Source organism: Salmo salar, chromosome ssa27 (genome assembly GCF_905237065.1).
Source record: "Salmo salar chromosome ssa27, Ssal_v3.1, whole genome shotgun sequence".
NCBI classification, from domain to species: domain Eukaryota; kingdom Metazoa; phylum Chordata; class Actinopteri; order Salmoniformes; family Salmonidae; genus Salmo; species Salmo salar.
The window spans coordinates 21,616,916-21,640,331 of NC_059468.1; the positions used below are offsets into that span (position 1 = coordinate 21,616,916).

The window sequence follows — 23,416 nt, forward strand, 5'->3', positions numbered from 1 at the left end:
TGGGGGGGACTAGACCAACAGTATACTGAGTAGGAATACTGTAGTGGTAGTGGGGGGGGGACTAGACCAACTAGACCAACAGTATACAGAGTAGGAATACTGTAGTGGTAGTGGGGGGGGACTAGACCAACAGTATACAGAGTAGGAATACTGTAGTGGTAGTGGGGGGGGACTAGACCAACAGTATACAGAGTAGGAATACTGTAGTGGTAGTGGGGGGACTAGACCAACAGTATACAGAGTAGGAATACTGTAGTGGTAGAGGGAGGGGGGACTAGACCAACAGTATACAGAGTATGAATACGTAATGGTAGTGGGGGGGACTAGACCAACAGTATACAGAGTAGGAATACTGTAGTGGTAGTGGGGGGGGGGACTAGACCAACTAGACCAACAGTATACAGAGTAGGAATACTGTAGTGGTAGTGGGGGGACTAGACCAACAGTATACAGAGTAGGAATACTATAGTGGTAGTGGGGGGGACTAGACCAAAAGTATACAGAGTAGGAATACTGTAGTGGTAGTGGGGGGAGGGGGGGGAACTAGACCAACTAGACCAACACTATACAGAGTAGGAATACTGTAGTGGTAGTGGGGGGGGGGGGACTAGACCAACTAGACCAACAGTATACAGAGTAGGAATACTGTAGTGGTAGTGGGGGGGGGGGGGACTAGACCAACAGTATACAGAGTAGGAATACTGTAGTGGTAGTGGGGGGGGGGACTAGACCAACTAGACCAACAGTATACAGAGTAGGAATACTGTAGTGGTAGTGGGGGGACTAGACCAACAGTATACAGAGTAGGAATACTGTAGTGGTAGTGGGGGGGGGGACTAGACCAACTAGACCAACAGTATACAGAGTAGGAATACTGTAGTGGTAGTGGGGGGGGGGACTAGACCAACAGTATACAGAGTAGGAATACTGTAGTGGTAGTGGGGGGGGGACTAGACCAACAGTATACAGAGTAGGAATACTGTAGTGGTAGTGGGGGGGGGGACTAGACCAACTAGACCAACAGTATACAGAGTAGGAATACTGTAATGGTAGTGGGGGGGGGACTAGACCAACAGTATACAGAGTAGGAATACTGTAGTGGTAGTGGGGGGGGGACTAGACCAACTAGACCAACAGTATACAGAATAGGAATACTGTAGTGGTAGTGGGGGGGGGACTAGACCAACAGTATACAGAGTAGGAATACTGTAGTGGTAGTGGGGGGGGGACTAGACCAACTAGACCAACAGTATACAGAGTAGGAATACTGTAGTGGTAGTGGGGGGGGGACTAGACCAACAGTATACTGAGTAGGAATACTGTAGTGGTAGTGGGGGGGGGACTAGACCAACTAGACCAACAGTATACAGAGTAGGAATTCTGTAGTGGTAGTGGGGGGGGACTAGACCAACAGTATACAGAGTAGGAATACTGTAGTGGTAGTGGGGGGGACTAGACCAACAGTATACAGAGTAGGAATACTGTAGTGGTAGTGGGGGGACTAGACCAACAGTATACAGAGTAGGAATACTGTAGTGGTAGTGGGAGGGGGGGACTAGACCAACAGTATACAGAGTATGAATACGTAATGGTAGTGGGGGGGACTAGACCAACAGTATACAGAGTAGGAATACTGTAGTGGTAGTGGGGGGGGGGGACTAGACCAACTAGACCAACAGTATACAGAGTAGGAATACTGTAGTGGTAGTGGGGGGACTAGACCAACAGTATACAGAGTAGGAATACTATAGTGGTAGTGGGGGGGACTAGACCAACAGTATACAGAGTAGGAATACTGTAGTGGTAGTGGGGGGGGGGGGACTAGACTAACTAGACCAACAGTATACAGAGTAGGAATACTGTAGTGGTAGTGGGGGGGGGGGGACTAGACCAACAGTATACAGAGTAGGAATACTGTAGTGGTAGTGGGGGGGGGACTAGACCAACAGTATACAGAGTAGGAATACTGTAGTGGTAGTGGGGGGGGGGACTAGACCAACTAGACCAACAGTATACAGAGTAGGAATACTGTAGTGGTAGTGGGGGGACTAGACCAACAGTATACAGAGTAGGAATACTGTAGTGGTAGTGGGGGGGACTAGACCAACTAGACCAACAGTATACAGAGTAGGAATACTGTAGTGGTAGTGGGGGGGGGACTAGACCAACAGTATACAGAGTAGGAATACTGTAGTGGTAGTGGGGGGGGGACTAGACCAACTAGACCAACAGTATACAGAGTAGGAATACTGTAGTGGTAGTGGGGGGACTAGACCAACAGTATACAGAGTAGGAATACTGTAGTGGTAGTGGGGGGGGGGTGGGGGACTAGACCAACTAGACCAACAGTATACAGAGTAGGAATACTGTAGTGGTAGTGGGGGGGGGGGGGGGACTAGACCAACAGTATACAGAGTAGGAATACTGTAGTGGTAGTGGGGGGGGGACTAGACCAACAGTATACAGAGTAGGAATACTGTAGTGGTAGTGGGGGGGGGACTAGACCAACTAGACCAACAGTATACAGAGTAGGAATACTGTAATGGTAGTGGGGGGGGTATACAGAGGAGGAATACTGTAGTGGTTGTGGGGGGGGGTATACAGAGGAGGAATACTGTAGTGGTTGTGGGGGGGGTATACAGAGGAGGAATACTGTAGTGGTAGTGGGGGGGGTATACAGAGGAGGAATACTGTAGTGGTTGTGGGGGGGGTATACAGAGGAGGAATACTGTAGTGGTTGTGGGGGGGTATACAGAGGAGGAATACTGTAGTGGTAGTGGGGGGGGGTATACAGAGTAGGAATACTGTAGTGGTAGTGGGGGGGGGGTATACAGAGTAGGAATACTGTAGTGGTAGTGGTAGTGGGGGGTATACAGAGGAGGAATACTGTAGTGGTAGTGGGGGGGGACTAGACCAACTAGACCAACAGTATACAGAATAGGAATACTGTAGTGGTAGTGGGGGGGGGGGACTAGACCAACAGTATACAGAGTAGGAATACTGTAGTGGTAGTGGGGGGGACTAGACCAACAGTATACAGAGTAGGAATACTGTAGTGGTAGTGGGGGGGGACTAGACCAACAGTATACTGAGTAGGAATACTGTAGTGGTAGTGGGGGGGGACTAGACCAACTAGACCAACAGTATACAGAGTAGGAATACTGTAGTGGTAGTGGGGGGGGGACTAGACCAACAGTATACAGAGTAGGAATACTGTAGTGGTAGTGGGGGGGACTAGACCAACAGTATACAGAGTAGGAATACTGTAGTGGTAGTGGGGGACTAGACCAACAGTATACAGAGTAGGAATACTATAGTGGTAGTGGGGGGACTAGACCAAAAGTATACAGAGTAGGAATACTGTAGTGGTAGTGGGGGGAGGGGGGGGACTAGACCAACTAGACCAACAGTATACAGAGTAGGAATACTGTAGTGGTAGTGGGGGGGGGGGGACTAGACCAACTAGACCAACAGTATACAGAGTAGGAATACTGTAGTGGTAGTGGGGGGGGGGGACTAGACCAACAGTATACAGAGTAGGAATACTGTAGTGGTAGTGGGGGGGGGGACTAGACCAACAGTATACAGAGTAGGAATACTGTAGTGGTAGTGGGGGGGACTAGACCAACTAGACCAACAGTATACAGAGTAGGAATACTGTAGTGGGGGGGGGGGGACTAGACCAACAGTATACAGAGTAGGAATACTGTAGTGGTAGTGGGGGGGACTAGACCAACAGTATACAGAGTAGGAATACTGTAGTGGTAGTGGGGGGGGGACTAGACCAACTAGACCAACAGTATACAGAGTAGGAATACTGTAGTGGTAGTGGGGGGACTAGACCAACAGTATACTGAGTAGGAATACTGTAGTGGTAGTGGGGGGGGGACTATACCAACTAGACCAACAGTATACAGAGTAGGAATACTGTAGTGGTAGTGGGGGGGACTAGACCAACAGTATACAGAGTAGGAATACTGTAGTGGTAGTGGGGGGGGACTAGACCAACTAGACCAACAGTATACAGAGTAGGAATACTGTAGTGGTAGTGGGGGGGGACTAGACCAACAGTATACAGAGTAGGAATACTGTAGTGGTAGTGGGGGGGACTAGACCAACTAGACCAACAGTATACAGAGTAGGAATACTGTAGTGGTAGTGGGGGGGACTAGACCAACAGTATACAGAGTAGGAATACTGTAGTGGTAGTGGGGGGGGGACTAGACCAACAGTATACAGAGTAGGAATACTGTAGTGGTAGTGGGGGGGGGGACTAGACCAACTAGACCAACAGTATACAGAGTAGGAATACTGTAGTGGTAGTGGGGGGGACTAGACCAACAGTATACAGAGTAGGAATACTGTAGTGGTAGTGGGGGGACTAGACCAACTAGACCAACAGTATACAGAGTAGGAATACTGTAGTGGTAGTGGGGGGGGGACTAGACCAACTAGACCAACAGTATACAGAGTAGGAATACTGTAGTGGTAGTGGGGGGGGACTAGACCAACAGTATACAGAGTAGGAATACTGTAGTGGTAGTGGGGGGGACTACCACTAGACCAACAGTATACAGAGTAGGAATACTGTAGTGGTAGTGGGGGGGACTAGACCAACAGTATACAGAGGAGGAATACTGTAGTGGTAGTGGTAGTGGGGGGGGGGTTTACAGAGGAGGAATACTGTAGTGGTAGTGGGGGGGTATACAGAGGAGTAATACTGTAGTGGTAGTGGTAGTGGGGGGGGTATACAGAAGAGGAATACTGTAGTGGTAGTGGGGGGGGTATACAGAGTAGGAATACAGTAGTGGTAGTGGGGGGGGGTATACAGAGGAGGAATACTGTAGTGGTAGTGGGGGGGGTATACAGAGTAGGAATACTGTAGTGGTAGTGGGGGGGTGTACAGAGGAGGAATACTGTAGTGGTAGTGGGGGGGTATACAGAGGAGGAATACTGTAGTGGTAGTGGGGGGGGTATACAGAGTAGGAATACTGTAGTGGTAGTGGGGGGGGGTATACAGAGTAGGAATACTGTAGTGGTAGTGGGGGGGGTATACAGAGTAGGAATACTGTAGTGGTAGTGGGGGGGGGTATACAGAGTAGGAATACTGTAGTGGTAGTGGTAGTGGGGGGTATACAGAGTAGGAATACTGTAGTGGTAGTGGGGGGGTATACAGAGTAGGAATACTGTAGTGGTAGTGAGGGGGTGTACAGAGGAGGGATACTGTAGTGGTAGTGGGGGGGGGGTATACAGAGGAGGAATACTGTAGTGGTTGTGGGGGGGGTATACAGAGGAGGAATACTGTAGTGGTTGTGGGGGGGTATACAGAGGAGGAATACTGTAGTGGTAGTGGGGGGGGGTATACAGAGTAGGAATACTGTAGTGGTAGTGGTAGTGGGGGGTATACAGAGGAGGAATACTGTAGTGGTAGTGGTAGTGGGGGGGGGAGAATACAGAGTCGGAATACTGTAGTGGTAGTGGGGGGGGTATACAGAGTAGGAATACTGTAGTGGTAGTGGTAGTGGGGGGGGTATACAGAGGAGGAATACTGTAGTGGTAGTGGGGGGTATACAGAGTAGGAATACTGTAGTGGTAGTGGTAGTGGGGGGTATACAGAGGAGGAATACTGTAGTGGTAGTGGTAGTGGGGGGGGAGAATACAGAGTCGGAATACTGTAGTGGTAGTGGGGGGTTATACAGAGTAGGAATACTGTAGTGGTAGTGGTAGTGTGGGGGGGGTATACAGAGGAGGAATACTGTAGTGGTAGTGGTAGTGGGGGGGGGTATACAGAGGAGGAATACTGTAGTGGTAGTGGGGGGTATACAGAGTAGGAATACTGTAGTGGTAGTGGTAGTGGGGGGGGGTATACAGAGTAGGAATACTGTAGTGGTAGTGGGGGGTATACAGAGTAGGAATACTGTAGTGGTAGTGGGGGGGTGTACAGAGGAGGAATACTGTAGTGGTAGTGGGGGGGGGGTATACAGAGGAGGAATACTGTAGTGGTAGTGGGGGGGTATACAGAGGAGGAATACTGTAGTGGTTGTGGGGGGGGTATACATAGGAGGAATACTGTAGTGGTAGTGGTAGTGGGGGTGGTATACAGAGGAGGAATACTGTAGTGGTAGTGGGGGGGGGTATACAGAGGAGGAATACTGTAGTGGTAGTGGGGGGGGTTATACAGAGGAGGAATACTGTAGTGGCAGTGGTAGTGGGGGTGGTATACAGAGGAGGAATACTGTAGTGGTAGTGGGGGGGGGTATACAGAGGAGGAATATTGTAGGGGTAGTGGGGGGTATACAGAGGAGGAATACTGTAGATGTAGTGGGGGGGGTATACAGAGGAGGAATACTGTAGTGGTAGTGGTAGTGGGGGGGGTATACAATGTAGGAATACTGTAGTGGTAGTGGGGGGTATACAGAGTAGGAATACTGTAGTGGTAGTGGGGGGTGTACAGAGGAGGAATACTGTAGTGGTAGTGGGGGGGGGTATACAGAGGAGGAATACTGTAGTGGTAGTGGGGGTATACAGAGGAGTAATACTGTAGTGGTAGTGGTAGTGGGGGGGGGTATACAGAAGAGGAATACTGTAGTGGTAGTGGGGGGGTATACAGAGTAGGAATACAGTAGTGGTAGTGGGGGGGGTATACAGAGGAGGAATACTGTAGTGGTAGTGGGGGGGTATACAGAGGAGGAATACTGTAGTGGTAGTGGGGGGGGTGTACAGAGGAGGAATACTGTAGTGGTAGTGGGGGGGTATACAGAGGAGGAATACTGTAGTGGTAGTGGGGGGGGGTATACAGAGTAGGAATACTGTAGTGGTAGTGGGGGGGGGGTATACAGAGTAGGAATACTGTAGTGGTAGTGAGGGGGGGGTATACAGAGTAGGAATACTGTAGTGGTAGTGGTAGTGGGGGGTATACAGAGTAGGAATACTGTAGTGGTAGTGGGGGGGGTATACAGAGTAGGAATACTGTAGTGGTAGTGAGGGGGTGTACAGAGGAGGAATACTGTAGTGGTAGTGGGGGGGGTATACAGAGGAGGAATACTGTAGTGGTTGTGGGGGGGGGTATACAGAGGAGGAATACTATAGTGGTTGTGGGGGGGTATACAGAGGAGGAATACTGTAGTGGTAGTGGGGGGGGTATACAGAGTAGGAATACTGTAGTGGTAGTGGGGGGGGGTATACAGAGTAGGAATACTGTAGTGGTAGTGGTAGTGGGGGGTATACAGAGGAGGAATACTGTAGTGGTAGTGGTAGTGGGGGGGAGAATACAGAGTCGGAATACTGTAGTGGTAGTGGGGGGGGTATACAGAGTAGGAATACTGTAGTGGTAGTGGTAGTGTGGGGGGGGTATACAGAGGAGGAATACTGTAGTGGTAGTGGTAGTGGGGGGTATACAGAGGAGGAATACTGTAGTGGTAGTGGTAGTGGGGGGGGGGAGAATACAGAGTCGGAATACTGTAGTGGTAGTGTGGGGGTTATACAGAGTAGGAATACTGTAGTGGTAGTGGTAGTGTGGGGGGGGGGGTATACAGAGGAGGAATACTGTAGTGGTAGTGGTAGTGGGGGGGTATACAGAGGAGGAATACTGTAGTGGTAGTGGGGGGTATACAGAGTAGGAATACTGTAGTGGTAGTGGTAGTGGGGGTATACAGAGTAGGAATACTGTAGTGGTAGTGGGGGGGTATACAGAGTAGGAATACTGTAGTGGTAGTGGGGGGGTGTACAGAGGAGGAATACTGTAGTGGTAGTGGGGGGGGTATACAGAGGAGGAATACTGTAGTGGTAGTGGGGGGGTATACAGAGGAGGAATACTGTAGTGGTTGTGGGGGGTGGGTATACAGAGGAGGAATACTGTAGTGGTAGTGGTAGTGGGGGTGGTATACAGAGGAGGAATACTGTAGTGGTAGTGGGGGGGGGTATACAGAGGAGGAATACTGTAGTGGTAGTGGGGGGGGTTATACAGAGGAGGAATACTGTAGTGGCAGTGGTAGTGGGGGTGGTATACAGAGGAGGAATACTGTAGTGGTAGTGGGGGGGGTATACAGAGGAGGAATATTGTAGGGGTAGTGGGGGGGGTATACAGAGGAGGAATACTGTAGATGTAGTGGGGGGGGTATACAGAGGAGGAATACTGTAGTGGTAGTGGTAGTGGGGGGGGTATACAGAGGAGGAATACTGTAGTGGTAGTGGGGGGGTATACAGAGTAGGAATACTGTAGTGGTAGTGGGGGGGTGTACAGAGGAGGAATACTGTAGTGGTAGTGGGGGGGGGTATACAGAGGAGGAATACTGTAGTGGTAGTGGGGGGGGTATACAGAGGAGGAATACTGTAGTGGTTGTGGGGGGGGGTATACAGAGGAGGAATACTGTAGTGGTAGTGGGGTGGGGGGGTGGGGGGGTATACAGAGGAGGAATACTGTAGTGGTAGTGGGGGGGGGTTATACAGAGGAGGAATACTGTAGTGGCAGTGGTAGTGGGGGTGGTATACAGAGGAGGAATACTGTAGTGGTAGTGGGGGGGGGTATACAGAGGAGGAATATTGTAGGGGTAGTGGGGGGGTATACAGAGGAGGAATACTGTAGATGTAGTGGGGGGGGGTATACAGAGGAGGAATACTGTAGGGGTAGTGGGGGGGGTATACAGAGGAGGAATACTGTAGATGTAGTGGTAGTGGGGGGGGGGTATACTGAGGAGGAATACTGTAGTGGTAGTGGGGGGGGGGGGGTATACAGAGGAGGAATACTGTCGTGGTAGTGGGGGGGTATACAGAGTAGGAATACTGTAGTGGTAGTGGTGGTAGAACCGACTCACAGCTAAGTCAGTACTGCAGCACGTCCTCTGATAAGGGGTTTCTATGACAATGTTGTAGGTGACAGTAAGGACTTGGTTTGTCATTAGGAGTTAAACAGCACCACGGTAACCAGGCTGAAAGAAACAGAGGTTACCACAGCAGCCAGGGGGAGGGGTAAAGTCTGGAGCTTAATCATTATATATATAACGTAATATTATATCTGCAACTAAGCAGACACTGTTATCCAAAGTGACTTACACAGTGCATCAGTGCTTGAAAGAATGAAAAAGATTCCACTGCTCCCTTCAATATGACAGTACTTCTAACCAGGCAGTCTACCTTATGTACCCAAGCTTTAGAGAACGAGAGGTGCAAGGCCCAGTACTCTGCACCAGTCACCATCGGTCCACTTCAACCACTTAGCTAAATTCCTTCACTTCAACATCCCACTTCACGCCAGATATAGGTGTAGCGACACTCAGAGAGTAATCCTGGACGGGATGCCTCAAGTTATTCAGAAAAACCATACTGTCGGCAGAAAAGTGTTAATCTATCAGAAGACGTCTAGAATATTAATGATGGTGATGCACACACACACACACACACACACACACACACACACACACACACACACACACACACACACACAGCGTATGCAAATCATAAGCAGAAACCACATGGTGTGAAAGGAAGCGTTTACATCAAGGAAATACAGGGTACATGCCGATCAACCGGTCTGATATAATATGCGTAGAATATGCAAACCATCTGGAGCGTGTCTGTGGAATGTCTTGGCATAGGATCTATAGCATCATTACAGTTTTTTACAATCACTTTGGCACTAATTTCAGAACCCTGTGGTCATTTTTTAAAACTCTAGACACAAAACTCAAAACGGTCATCACTTGTAACACAGGCTGTCCAATGTTCAAAACATTGCATTGTGCATTCATATCTTTAAAGAAACCTTGCACTTGCAGAATCATTGGTTCAAATAACTCATTTATCATGAAATACCATAGGAACATTCATTTAGATCACCCACACACAAGATACCGATAGTTTCACTGTGTAGTTGTTCGTACGATCATTAAATATTGTAGTACAAAATATGTGATACATGTTTCATTATGCTCCTACACGTAAATACTTCACTGTAAAAGGACTAGTAGAGAGAATACTACAGACACAGTGGAATCATTGAACAAAATATGACATTTTTTTATGAAATACAATAAAATCACAACATAGGTTTCTTTGAATCAAAGCAAAAATAATTAGCTTAAAAAAAAAAGAAAAGAACTACAGTAAAACGTCAACTGCAGTGTTCCTCAACTGGCTTACTGTAAAAAGCAAAACAAAAGATTGATTACTGTACTTCTATATTTCCCTCAACCCTGTCTTGTGGATTTGGCCACAGGTTCTCATCCACATCACAATGGATGTTTTCATTAGCCAAACATCTTGGGAAGAATCTTCGGGCGAATCCAGGCCTGACACTGGTCTGCCGTGATGTCATTGCATGCGTCATCCATGGCCTGGAGAAGAGCGGCTTGTTTGTGAGGGCGCCTATCATTTACCTTCCACCTCCATGTGGAGAAAAATTCCTCAATCGGTTTAAGGAAAGGAGAGTATGGGGGTAAGTACAGGGTGGTAAATTGTGGATGGGTCTGAAACCATGCTTGCACCATTTGAGCATGGTGGAACCTGACATTATCCCACACAATGACATAGGTCATGCCATCAGCTCTACAGACCTGATTTAGCTCATCAAGGAAGGTTACATTCGAACAGCGAATCATGTGGCTGCCTGCAACTCAATATATAGAGTATATAGAGTAGAGAGCTTTAGATGTTGTTCGACCAAACATTAGAACGGGCAAGATGAGTAATCTAAGCAACTTTGACCGTGGTATGATTGTTGATGCAACACATGGTGATTCCAGCATCTCAGAAACAGCTGCCTTCCTGGGATTTTTACGCACTGCAGTCTCTAGAGTTTACAGAGAATGGTGCGATAAACAAAACACATTCAGTGAGCTGCATTTCTGTGGGAAAAAAACACCTTGTTAATGGGAGAGGTCAGAGGAGAATGTCCAGACTCATTCAAGCTAACAGAAAGGCCACACATGCTCAAATAGCAGCTGTTTAAAACAGCAGGACATCTCTTAACGTACAACACCATGAATAATTCAGGCTGTTGTGGAGGCAAAAGGGGGTCCTACCCAGTACTAGATAGGTGTATCTAATAAAGTGACCGGTGAGTGTACATTAATGTCAAATCTGAAAACATGGTTTGGAAAAGTGGTACATGGGACCATAGAAACAGTGTCTGATAAAGAATGATGATGAAATATTACAGCCATAGATAATGTAGTCCAATTGGTTCATGTTCCACGTTAATTGGTGTCAATGGATCTCGTTATTCTGAAACTTTCATGATCTAAACATGGAATATTGTTAGTCAGTTTCCATAAAACTATGCATTAAGAGTAATGCAGCAGTCACTTATTATTTTGATCAGTTGTATCAATTGATAGTTAGATCATTGTAATGAAATGAACAGACAGTCATTTCAGATGTAATGTGTGAATTGCATTTTGAAATGGTAATATTTTGATGTTAAGTTGTGTCATTTTGAACAGGTGATTTTAGTTCAATGAACAAATGATCTTATCTTTATGTGGATTGTATCCAAGCAATTGGAAAAAGTGTTAGAGTTTAGAAACATTTGCATTTTGATCATTGGTTGTGAGTTCTGTGTCTAGAGTTTTGAAAAATGACATCAAGGTTCTGAAATTAGTGCCAAAGTGATTGTAAAAAACTGTAATACATGGTGAGTGGGAATTCAAGCTATATCATGATTCATGCACACCTACCTAACAAATGTAACGTGTATTGAGCTGTCTAGATAAATGCATGTTAAATAAAGTTGGATTTGATGTGTAATACTCTATGCCTACACACCTAACATCATATGTATAGTTTACAGAAATGTTTCATGCACTTATTCACATTTTAGTCATTTAGCAGACACTCTTAACCAGAGCGACTTACACTTGTGCATTCATCTTAAGATAGCTAGGTGAGAAAATCACATATCACAGTCGTAGTAAGTACATTTTTCCACAAAAGAACAAGTTAACAGGCAAAGTCAGTGTTGGTAGTCAGTAGTTATTCATTCCTGAGAGGATTCACTGCTGAATAAGACTCACATCCTTTATGATAAGTGACATATACACTATAACCTTTCACCTAGAACCTCTGAGCTCTGAGCACCACCGAGGCAGCAGTCACAGACCTAAAGCTGACGTGTGACGGCCAGCAGGACTAAAACGTGTCATCGTCAAGGATTAAATCCTCCTGCACACACAAACACACACACACACACACACACACACACACACACACACACACACACACACACACACAACACACACACACACGCTCGAAGACACGCACGCATACACACAGGAGCGCACACACACACACAGGAGCGCACGCACACACACAGGAGCGCATGCACACACACAGGCGGCCTAGGCTCCACAGTGACAGGCAGTCAGGAAGTGCTTGGAAAGCAATCTCTCTGTTCCTCGAATGAACAAACGCCACTCGCTCCGACAGGCAGAGACGGGGTTTTAAACATCCCTGTTCACCTCATCATCATCATCCACTGAGGCACCTGGAGAGAGCTGGGCTGGCTGGCTGACTGCAGCAGAACTGCATTGTACTACTCATTGGATCTCATGACCTAATTCACGTCCCACACATTCATAGAGTTACAGTTGTGATTATGTCGCTACACAATCAAGAGGCAGTGACTGAAATCTTTTTCTACAGTAGGCTACCACTCAATACTCATCCTTATTCTAGAAGGGTTTAGTGACTTCTATTCAGCAGCATATCCATTAAGCACATATATAAAGAGACAGGTTTAAAAGAAAGAAGTGTTGGTGGATGCATTCTGACAGGGGATGAGATGTAAAGCAGCACACACACTCACGCGTTTGTTTTACTATCCTTGTGGGTTCTAAACAATTGATTGATTTAAAATCCTATTTTCCTTAACCCCTAAACACTAACCCTAACTGGCGACCGTGTCAGCGTACATGCGCCCGGCCCACCACAGGAGTTGCTAGAGCGCGATGGGATAAGGACATGCCGGCCGGCCAAACCCTTCCCTAACCCGAATGACGCTTGGCCGATTGTGCGCTGCCTTATTGGTCTCCCGGTCGCAGCTGGATGCGGCACACGGGATTGAACCCAGATCTGTAGTGACACCTCAATCACTGTGATGCAGTGCCTTAGACCGCTGCGCCACTCAGGAGGCCCTCCCTAACCCCTTTTCTAACTCTAACCCTCAACCTAACCCCTAAGCCTAAAATATACATGTTTCGACTTGTCTGAATTTTCCTTGTTTTACTATCCTTGTGAGGACATTTCTGGTCCCCACAAGGATAGTAAAACCAAACACACACGCACGCACACACATACTGTACCTGTGACATTCAATCCATCAGATCTCTGACACCAGACCAGTCGAGAGGAGCTTCTCCACGCTCCTGTCATCCACGTGTACTCATAACACTGGCCCTCTGTAGTGGGAGGAGAGATATGGGTCAGTACAGACATACTTCATATTACATATAATAGCATGAAGGGACAAATGCACATTTGTGTGTGTGTGTGTGTGTGTGTGTGTGTGTGTGTGTGTGTGTGTGTGTGTGTGTGTGTGTGTGTGTGTGTGTGTGTGTGTGTGTGTGTGTGTGTATAGACTGACCAGTGCAGGGCCGGGCTTCCCACTCCTGTTCTGGACACTGTAGTAGGTTCTCTGGCTCCTGGGCCAGCACGGCTCTGGATCTGACTTGCACTGAGCCGAAACCCAGGTCATCTCCACTAACACAGCTCAGCTGGCACGGGCTCCACACTGTCCAGTCAGTCAGGTAGCAGTCACCTGTACAGAAACACACAGTACATAACTTGTACACAGTTGAAAACTTACAGTACTATATGAAACGTTACTGTTAACCATGTAACCTGACCAAAAATATGGCTTCAGAGTCTATCCTGGTCATATCACAAAATTCCTGGCCCTGGTACTACACAATTATTATGGGAAACTTGAATTTGGTTTGGATGTCATCCTATTTTCACACTGATTGTCACCAGCCAGACTTTTCAGATTTCCTCAGAGAATTCTCTTTTTGTTAAAGAGGCTTAATAAACCCTACCCCTGATAAAGTTTAGAAGATCATCGTTCTCAAATACGTCCCCAACAGAGCCAGATCACATTTTTCATCATCCCCTATTCTACCTTGAATCGGGGTGTTCTCAGAAAACAGGCCGTTTCCCATAAGAATAGGTCAGAGCAGTTCATTCGTTCATCCTGTTGTAGTGACAGAGGGGAAGTGAGCACACATCTAAATACTAATTAGTCATAAAGCCGTCAGGTTCAAGGAGGCCTAATCCTCCTTCCGATTATCACCTGTCTGTGTCAGGTATCAGGCACGGTGGGCCATGGACTGGGATCAGGCAGGGGGAGGCTGGGGTGTGATGAGGCAGAGGAGGGGGAGAGAGGTGATGTCTGGTGGGGTTTCATGTGGAGAGAGAGTGGACACCTGGATGAAGTACCTGTCTGATAGCTGCCTGAGCTAAACCACTGGAGATTAGGGCTGGCTATGTACATATGTAATTTAGTAGACCACAGGCAGAGGGTTTGTGTGATATGAATGAGGGCAATGAATGGTAGAATTGTAGGGAAGTAGGCTACAACTACCAAAAGCATCGCTCTGGATGCGCACGCACGCACACACGCACGCACGCACACACACACACACACACACACACACACACTTGTCTGCTGCATGAGCTGGTGTCATAACGCTCTACTTCTGCTACACTGGAGCTGTCAAAATGGGACGATGGATATGTTATTGACAGGCTTTGGAAAAAAAGGAAATATGGAACTGTAAAAATTCACACCAGTCGTTTTCAGATCCGCTTTCTTCCCTTTCCCTCTGAAATGTATGACATCGAAAGGTTTTTATTCAGAGAAAATCTCCACTTTCATGTCATTGGAGAGGAAGAAATCATGTAATCGTGTAATCAGATTTGAGAATACTCACTTTACTAGCTTGTTGGATTCAAGCGTTGGAGGGGTCACTAGAACCAGCCTCTGAGCATCTAAACATCCAGTCCTCAGTGCCACAGGACACTGCTCCTAACAGATTCATGCTATGAGAGAGCTGGGCTAGAATATATCACAGCTAGGACCATATAAATGTATCTTAGCACATCTGCTGATAAATGTGATTTAATGGCAGTAGAGAACTCAGGTCAGCCTAAAAGGAACAGCAAAATGTTTCTGCATAGTTAGTAAATAACGTTAAAGGACAAGGGGCTTTCTCGACCAGATAAAGCTAGAAAAATCTACGAAATACCATCAATGTTACACATTGAACTATCTACATAGTAGATTAGAAGGATGCTCAAAGGTGAATCTTTACTGACCATAGGGTCTGGTGTTTTTCCAGGTCAGATCCTGGCTGCCTCTTATCTAGGGACCGGGTCCACTGTCCAGGACTCTGTTGCATCAGTCATTGCAGGCTAAGGTAAGTTAGTTACCTGGACAGGGCGATGTGCAGGGTTCTTCCAAGGTGACCCGTTTGGCTCCGTCTACCGAGGGCTCCAGGTTTCCACACAGCTCATCATCCACCAGGCTGCCCTCTTCCTGGCCAGACCCGTCCGACACAAAGCAAGACACGTTACGAAACCGCAATCCTTCTCCGCACCTCGCACCCTGGACGATAAACATAGAGAGAAAATACCGGTTAAAATACACCTCCATAGATATTTCATTTTGTGTCACAGATTGCCATTTAGTATAATGACTCGGGTTTACGCCAAAAAAAATAAAAAATAAACAAGAATGTGTTAGCCCTCTGAGCTAAAGCCTAGGTATTAGCTTGGGGAAGCTAACATAGGTCTTCAGGTCTCAGGCAAGGTTACCCACCACGTGACCTAGGTTCACTGAACCACGTCCCTTACATCTATACATTCACACAGCGCTGGTCTGCTGTGTAGACAACATCCAACTGTAACAGTTCAGAGTTTCAGTGTCTGTCAAGGCCATGGCATTGATCTTGGATTTGTCAGAAATATTCTCTAGGATTGTGCTGTAGGCTGCTAATGAGCTACTGTCTGCTGTCAGAAACCCCAGCAGCAGGAGAAAACAGCCCAGAACAAAGGAGTGTCAACATTCCTTCACTCTGCAATACAGAATACAGTGCCGTCTGTCAAAAATATAGATGCTTCTGGCAAATAGGAGGGAAAGAAAGAGAAAGAGGCCCAGACAGAGAAAGAGGCACAGACAGAGAAAGAGGCACTGACAGAGAAAGAGGCGCAGACAGAGAAGGAGGCGCAGACAGAGAAAGAGGCACAGAGACAAAACATAAAGTGTGTGAGAGAAAGAATGAATGGGAGGCAGAGAGAGAAACAGAAACCCATACAGAGACAGATGTACAGACAAAACAGAAAGTGTGTGAGAAAGCGGGGAAGAGAGAGAGCGAGAGAGAAAGAGAGAGAAGGAAAGAGGAGAGAGAGAGAGAGTGAGAACACCATGGTGATTTGACCATAAAACAGAAGGTAAAAGAGAAGGAAAGAGGAGAGAGAGAGAGTGAGAGATACAACACTGTCTCACCTCAGACTTGCACTCTGACCAGGGGCTGTATCTCCATTGGTAGCAGGGTCTGACGGGGCAAGGCTTCCACTGTTCCCTCTGAAGGGGGCAGGGTCGCCCATCACCCTGGGGCACCTGGAGCATCGTTCTCCTGCGCCACAGCTTCCCTATAGAGGAAAGAGAAAGGTGTTATTTCACACTTCTGTCTCTCAAGTGGATGATTGAGTGTCCAAGGCCCTGTGCAAATCAAATTAGGTCATGTGGTTTTCTGAATAGTCAACAAAATGATGTATAGTGGCGGAAACAAAAAGATAGTCCACTGCATTTCAATGAAACATGCATTGTTGTTGTGCTGGAAAAATATATATTTTCTCGACATAAAAAAACATATTCCAGATATGTGGTCCCCAACCAGTCTTGATTGAATAGAGCCTTGTTAAAGATTGGGAGTGCCTTTTAAGCTATTTAAGTAGAGAAAAGGGTCTTATGATAACAGAATCATAGACGCCCCCAGATATACTCATATATAGGACTCGTATCCAGTTCCATCACAATGATCTGGGCTCGTTCAGGGGCTTCACTGTAAAAGATCACTATCACATCACACCACTGTCTCAGATAACTTCATTTCTCATTTCTCTCTTCCTCTCTCTCTCTCTTCCCCCCTATTTAAAGTGGAATTTTAAAAAATGAAATCGGAGAGACTGTGTAATATCAGGGGGGTGTCAGGAGAAGGGGTAAGGGGGACAGGAAAGAATGCTCCTTCTACCCAAAATGCATGTTAAGTGAGGTGCCCGGGGGATAGACGTGACACAATTCTGTCAATTAGCTGGTGTCTAATGGGACACTATCCCAAAATGATATAATACATTCATGTTCAGTAATGCATACCACTGGAAAAGCCACCACAGAAAATAAACTAGGTCCTGTAAACTATGAGCACTATGAAAATTGAAAAACAAAAAGCTCACTGTCAGATATTACGCTATCAATTCAGATTCCATTGTTCATAGGGTTAGGGTTATAGTAGAGTAGTGTTTCCACCCAGTTTGGATCACACTCCCCTTACTAGTATAGTAACTTGCAGCAACATCCTATCAGACATAATAGTCTCTGTCATCTGATCCAACAACCCTAAAGGCCAACTCCATCCATCCAAAACACTAGCCTAGGACCATCCATCCACAGTACTTGCCTATAAGCCCATTCATTCTAACCAGGTACTTAACTCCTAAAGGTTAATTGTCCCATGTATTTCCTTCACAGGCACAATTACTCCCCTCCTAACTCAACTGAATTAATCAAATTGATAGTTCCACTAGAGAGCTTCACTAGAGAGAAACCAGGCTCAGAGGGGTGGTCAGTCCTCTACTATAGCTCCACTAGAGAGGAACCAGGCTCAGAGGGGTGACCAGTCCTCTACTATAGCTCCACTAGAGAGGAACCAGGCTCAGAGGGGTGACCAGTCCTCTACTATAGATCCACTAGAGAGGAACCAGGCTCAGAGGGGTGGTCAGTCCTCTACTATAGCTCCACTAGAGAGGAACCAGGCTCAGAGGGGTGACCAGTCCTCTACATTAGCTCCACTAGAGAGGAACCAGGCTCAGAGCGTGGCCAGTCCTCTACTATAGCTCCACTAGAGAGGAACCAGGCTCAGAGGGGTGACCAGTCCTCTACTATTGCTCCACTAGAGAGGAACCAGGCTCAGAGGGGTGGTCAGTCCTCTACTATAGCTCCACTAGAGAGGAACCAGGCTCAGAGGGGTGGCCAGTCCTCTACTATAGCTCCACTAGAGAGGAACCAGGCTCAGAGGGGTGGTCAGTCCTCTACTATAGCTCCACTAGAGAGGAACCAGGCTCAGAGGGGTGACCAGTCCTCTACTATTGCTCCACTAGAGAGGAACCAGGCTCAGAGGGGTGACCAGTCCTCTACTATTGCTCCACTAGAGAGGAACCAGGCTCAGAGGGGTGGTCAGTCCTCTACTATAGCTCCACTAGAGAGGAACCAGGTTCAGAGGGGTGGTCAGTCCTCTACTATAGCTCCACTAGAGAGGAACCAGGCTCAGAGGGGTGACCAGTCCTCTACTATAGCTCCACTAGAGAGGAACCAGGCTCAGAGGGGTGACCAGTCCTCTACTATAGCTCCACTAGAGAGGAACCAGGCTCAGAGCGTGGTCAGTCCTCTACTATAGCTCCACTAGAGAGGAACCAGGCTCAGAGGGGTGGTCAGTCCTCTACTACAGCTCCACTAGAGCGGAACCAGGCTCAGAGGGGTGGTCAGTCCTCTACTATAGCTCCACTAGAGAGGAACCAGGCTCAGAGGGGTGACCAGTCCTCTACTATAGATCCACTAGAGAGGAACCAGGCTCAGAGGGGTGACCAGTCCTCTACTATAGCTCCACTAGAGAGGAACCAGGCTCACAGGGGTGGTCAGTCCTCTACATTAGCTCCACTAGAGAGGAACCAGGCTCAGAGCGTGGCCAGTCCTCTACTATAGCTCCACTAGAGAGGAACCAGGCTCAGAGGGGTGACCAGTCCTCTACTATTGCTCCACTAGAGAGGAACCAGGCTCAGAGGGGTGGTCAGTCCTCTACTATAGCTCCACTAGAGAGGAAGCAGGCTCAGAGGGGTGGTCAGTCCTCTACTATAGCTCCACTAGAGAGGAACCAGGCTCAGAGGTATGGTCAGTCCTCTACTATAGCTCCACTAGAGAGGAACCAGGCTCAGAGGGGTGGTCAGTCCTCTACTATAGCTCCACTAGAGAGGAACCAGGCTCAGAGGGGTGACCAGTCCTCTACTATAGCTCCACTAGAGAGGAACCAGGCTCAGAGGGGTGGTCAGTCCTCTACTATAGCTCCACTAGAGAGGAACCAGGCTCAGAGGGGTGACCAGTCCTCTACTATTGCTCCACTAGAGAGGAACCAGGCTCAGAGCGCGGCCAGTCCTCTACTATAGCTCCACTAGAGAGGAACCAGGCTCAGAGGGGTGGTCAGTCCTCTACTATAGCTCCACTAGAGAGGAACCAGGCTCAGAGGGGTGGTCAGTCCTCTACTATAGCTCCACTAGAGAGGAACCAGGCTCAGAGGTGTGGTCAGTCCTCTACTATAGCTCCACTAGAGAGGAACCAGGCTCAGAGGGGTGGTCAGTCCTCTACTATAGCTCCACTAGAGAGGAACCAGGCTCAGAGGGGTGACCAGTCCTCTACTATAGCTCCACTAGAGAGGAACCAGGCTCAGAGGGGTGGTCAGTCCTCTACTATAGCTCCACTAGAGAGGAACCAGGCTCAGAGGGGTGACCAGTCCTCTACTATTGCTCCACTAGAGAGGAACCAGGCTCAGAGCGCGGCCAGTCCTCTACTATTGCTCCACTAGAGAGAAACCAGGCTCAGAGGGGTGGTCAGTCCTCTACTATTGCTCCACTAGAGAGGAACCAGGTTCAGAGGGGTGGCCAGTCCTCTACATTAGCTCCACTAGAGAGGAACCAGGCTCAGAGGGGTGACCAGTCCTCTACTATTGCTCCAATAGAGAGAAACCAGGCTCAGAGTGCGGCCAGTCTTCTACTATAGCTTCACTAGAGAGGAACCAGGCTCAGAGGGGTGGCCAGTCCTCTACTATAGCTCCACTAGAGAGGAACCAGGCTCAGAGTGTGGCCAGTCCTCTACTATTGCTCCACTAGAGAGGAACCAGGCTCAGATGAGTGGCCAGTCCTCTACTATAGCTCCACTAGAGAGGAACCAGGCTCAGAGGGGTGACCAGTCCTCTACTATAGCTCCAATAGAGAGGAACCAGGCTCAAAGGGGTGACCAGTCCTCTACATTAGCTCCACTAGAGAGGAACCAGGCTCAGAGGGGTGGCCAGTCCTCTACTATAGCTCCACAAGAGAGGAACCAGGCTCAGAGGGGTGACCAGTCCTCTACTATAGCTCCACTAGAGAGGAACCAGGCTCAGAGGGGTGGTCAGTCCTCTACTATAGCTCCACTAGAGAGGAACCAGGCTCAGAGGGGTGGTCAGTCCTCTACTATAGCTCCACTAGAGAGGAACCAGGCTCAGAGGGGTGACCAGTCCTCTACATTAGCTCCACTAGAGAGGAACCAAGCTCAGAGGGGTGACCAGTCCTCTACATTAGCTCCACTAGAGAGGAACCAGGCTCAGAGGGGTGACCAGTCCTCTACTATAGCTCCACTAGAGAGGAACCAGGCTCAGAGGGGTGACCAGTCCTCTACTATAGCTCCACTAGAGAGGAACCAGGCTCAGAGGGATGGTCAGTCCTCTACTATAGCTCCACTAGAAAGGAACCAGGCTCAGAGGGGTGGTCAGTCCTCTACTATAGCTCCACTAGAGAGGAACCAGGCTCAGAGGGGTGACCAGTCCTCTACTATAGCTCCACTAGAGAGGAACCAGGCTCAGAGGGGTGACCAGTCCTCTACTATAGCTCCACTAGAGAGGAACCAGGCTCAGAGGGGTGACCAGTCCTCTACTATAGCTCCACTAGAGAGGAACCAGGCTCAGAGGGGTGACCAGTCCTCTACTATAGCTCCACTAGAGAGGAACCAGGCTCAGAGCGTGGTCAGTCCTCTACTATAGCTCCACTAGAGAGGAAACAGGCTCAGAGTGTGGCCAGTCCTCTACTATTGCTCCACTAGAGAGGAACCAGGCTCAGAGTGTGGCCAGTCCTCTACTATTGCTCCACTAGAGAGGAACCAGGCTCAGAGTGTGGCCAGTCCTCTACTATACTCCTACAGTGGGGGAAAAAAGTATTTTATCCCCTGATGATTTTGTATGTTTGCCCACTGACAAAGAAATGATCAGTCTATAATTTTAATGTTAGGTTTATTTGAACAGTGAGAGACAGAATAACAACAAAAATATCGAGAAAAATGCATGTCAAAAATGTTATAAATTGATTTGCATTTTAATGAGGGAAATAAGTATTTGACCCCCTCTCAATCAGAAACATTTCTGGTTCCCAGGTGTCTTTTATACAGGTAACGAGCTGAGATTAGGAGCACACTCTTAAAGGAAGTGCTCCTAACCGCAGCTTGTTACCTGTATAAAAGACACCTGTCCACAGAAGCAATCAATCAATCAGATTCCAAACTCTCCACCATGGCCAAGACCAAAGAGCTCTCCAAGGATGTCAGGGACAAGATTGTAGACCTACACAAGGCTGTAATGGGCTACAAGACCATCGCCAAGCAGCTTGGTGAGAAGGTGACAACATTTGGTGCGATTATTCGCAAATGGAAGAAACACAAAAGAACTGTCAATATCCCTCGGCCTGGGCTCCATGCAAGATCTCACCTCGTGGAGTTGCAATGATCATGAGAACGGTGAGGAATCAGCCCAGAACTACACGGGAGGATCTTGTCAATGATCTCAAGGCAGCTGGGACCATAGTCAACAAGAAAACAATTGGTAACACACTACGCCGTGAAGGACTGAAATCCTGTAGCGCCCGCAAGATCCCCCTGCTCATGAATACATCTACATGCCCGTCTGAAGTTTGCCAATGAACATCTGAATGATTCAGAGGACAACTGGTGAAAGTGCTGTGGTCAGATGAGACCAAAATGGAGCTCTTTGGCATCAACTCAACTCGCCGTGTTTGGAGGAGAAGGAATGCTGCCTATGACCCCAAGAACACCATCTCCACCGTCAAACATGGAGGTGGAAACATTATGCATTGGGGGTGTTTTTCTGCTAAGGGGACAGGACAACTTCACTGCATCATTTGACACGGCCATGTACTGTCAAATCTTGGTTGAGAACCTCCTTCCCTCAGCCAGGGCATTGAAAATGGGTCGTGGATGGGTATTCCAGCATGACAATGACCCAAAACACACGGCCAAGGCAACAAAGGAGTGGCTCAAGAAGATGCACATTAAGGTCCTGGAGTGGCCTAGCCAGTCTCCAGACCTTAATCCCATAGAAAATCTGTGGAGGGAGCTGAAGGTTCGAGTTGCCAAATGTCAGCCTCGAAACCTTAATGACATGGAGAAGATCTGCAAAGATGAGTGGGACAAAATCCCTCCTGAGATGTGTGCAAACCTGGTGGCCAACTACAAGAAATGTCTGACCTCTGTGATTGCCAACAAGGGTTTTGCCACCAAGTACTAAGTCATGTTTTGCAGAGGGGTCAAATACTTATTTCCCTCATTAAAATGAAAATCAATTTATAACATTTTTGACATGCGTTTTTCTGGATTTTTGTTGTTGTTATTCTGTCTCTCACTGTTCATATAAACCTACCATTAAAATTATAGACTGATCATTTCTTTGTAAGTGGGCAAACGTACAAAATCAGCAGGGGATCAAATACTTTTTCCCCCCACTGTACATACTCCTATAACAATTGTAATAAATCTGTCACTTCCTGCCGTAGATGTCATTGATATTATCTCCATGTGTCAGTGTTATTTTCTCTATGGCTGACTGCACACCCACAGGGCCTGGGAGGCCTATTCTGCTCCTTAATGTTGAACACAATTACAACAGAGTCCCCCGGGCATGGCGTAGCCTGCAGCTAGTCTCCATTCTCACACATCTGCCAATTCATCTTCTGGTGAACCCACCGTGATGCATGCCACGATGCATTCCCCGTAGAGAGAATTGTGCTGCCCCCATAGAGGGTCTCTCTTTCCTTCAGAGATTTTTGTGCCTGTGAAACCATGGGAGAAATAAGCTCCCAGTTCTTTTTAATCAGCAGTTGAGATTCTCTCATGTGTGCCTTGTTTTAACGGTGGTTCAACTAAAACGGCGATTCCCTATTGCATGCACCCATGGTAATTATTATTCTCCAATGGGATTTTGATTCTGTGCTCTCCGGGGCTGTCTCTCTACTCCCTCGACGGGTGGTCTACTGGCAGCGGTGAGTTTGGGGGTGAGGAGCAGTGTGTGACTGGGTGGGCCGCTGGGTAAGGGGGAAGAGCTAATGCCAGATGGTG

The 23,416-nt window shown here is 47.7% G+C and overlaps 1 protein-coding gene across 1 annotated transcript in view; it reads right to left on the reverse strand.

The window, feature by feature from the left end:
* The window catches only part of LOC106588717 (thrombospondin type-1 domain-containing protein 7A-like), a 170,657-nt gene that overhangs the window by 18,156 nt on the left and 129,085 nt on the right, over positions 1-23,416 (reverse strand). The window contains exons 21-24 of the mRNA XM_014177994.2: positions 16,496-16,641; positions 15,421-15,595; positions 13,577-13,750; positions 13,296-13,391 (exon numbers count right to left, since the gene is read on the reverse strand). Of these exons, the coding sequence (XP_014033469.2) occupies positions 13,296-13,391; positions 13,577-13,750; positions 15,421-15,595; positions 16,496-16,641 (591 nt within the window). The remainder of the gene's footprint in view (positions 1-13,295; positions 13,392-13,576; positions 13,751-15,420; positions 15,596-16,495; positions 16,642-23,416) is intronic.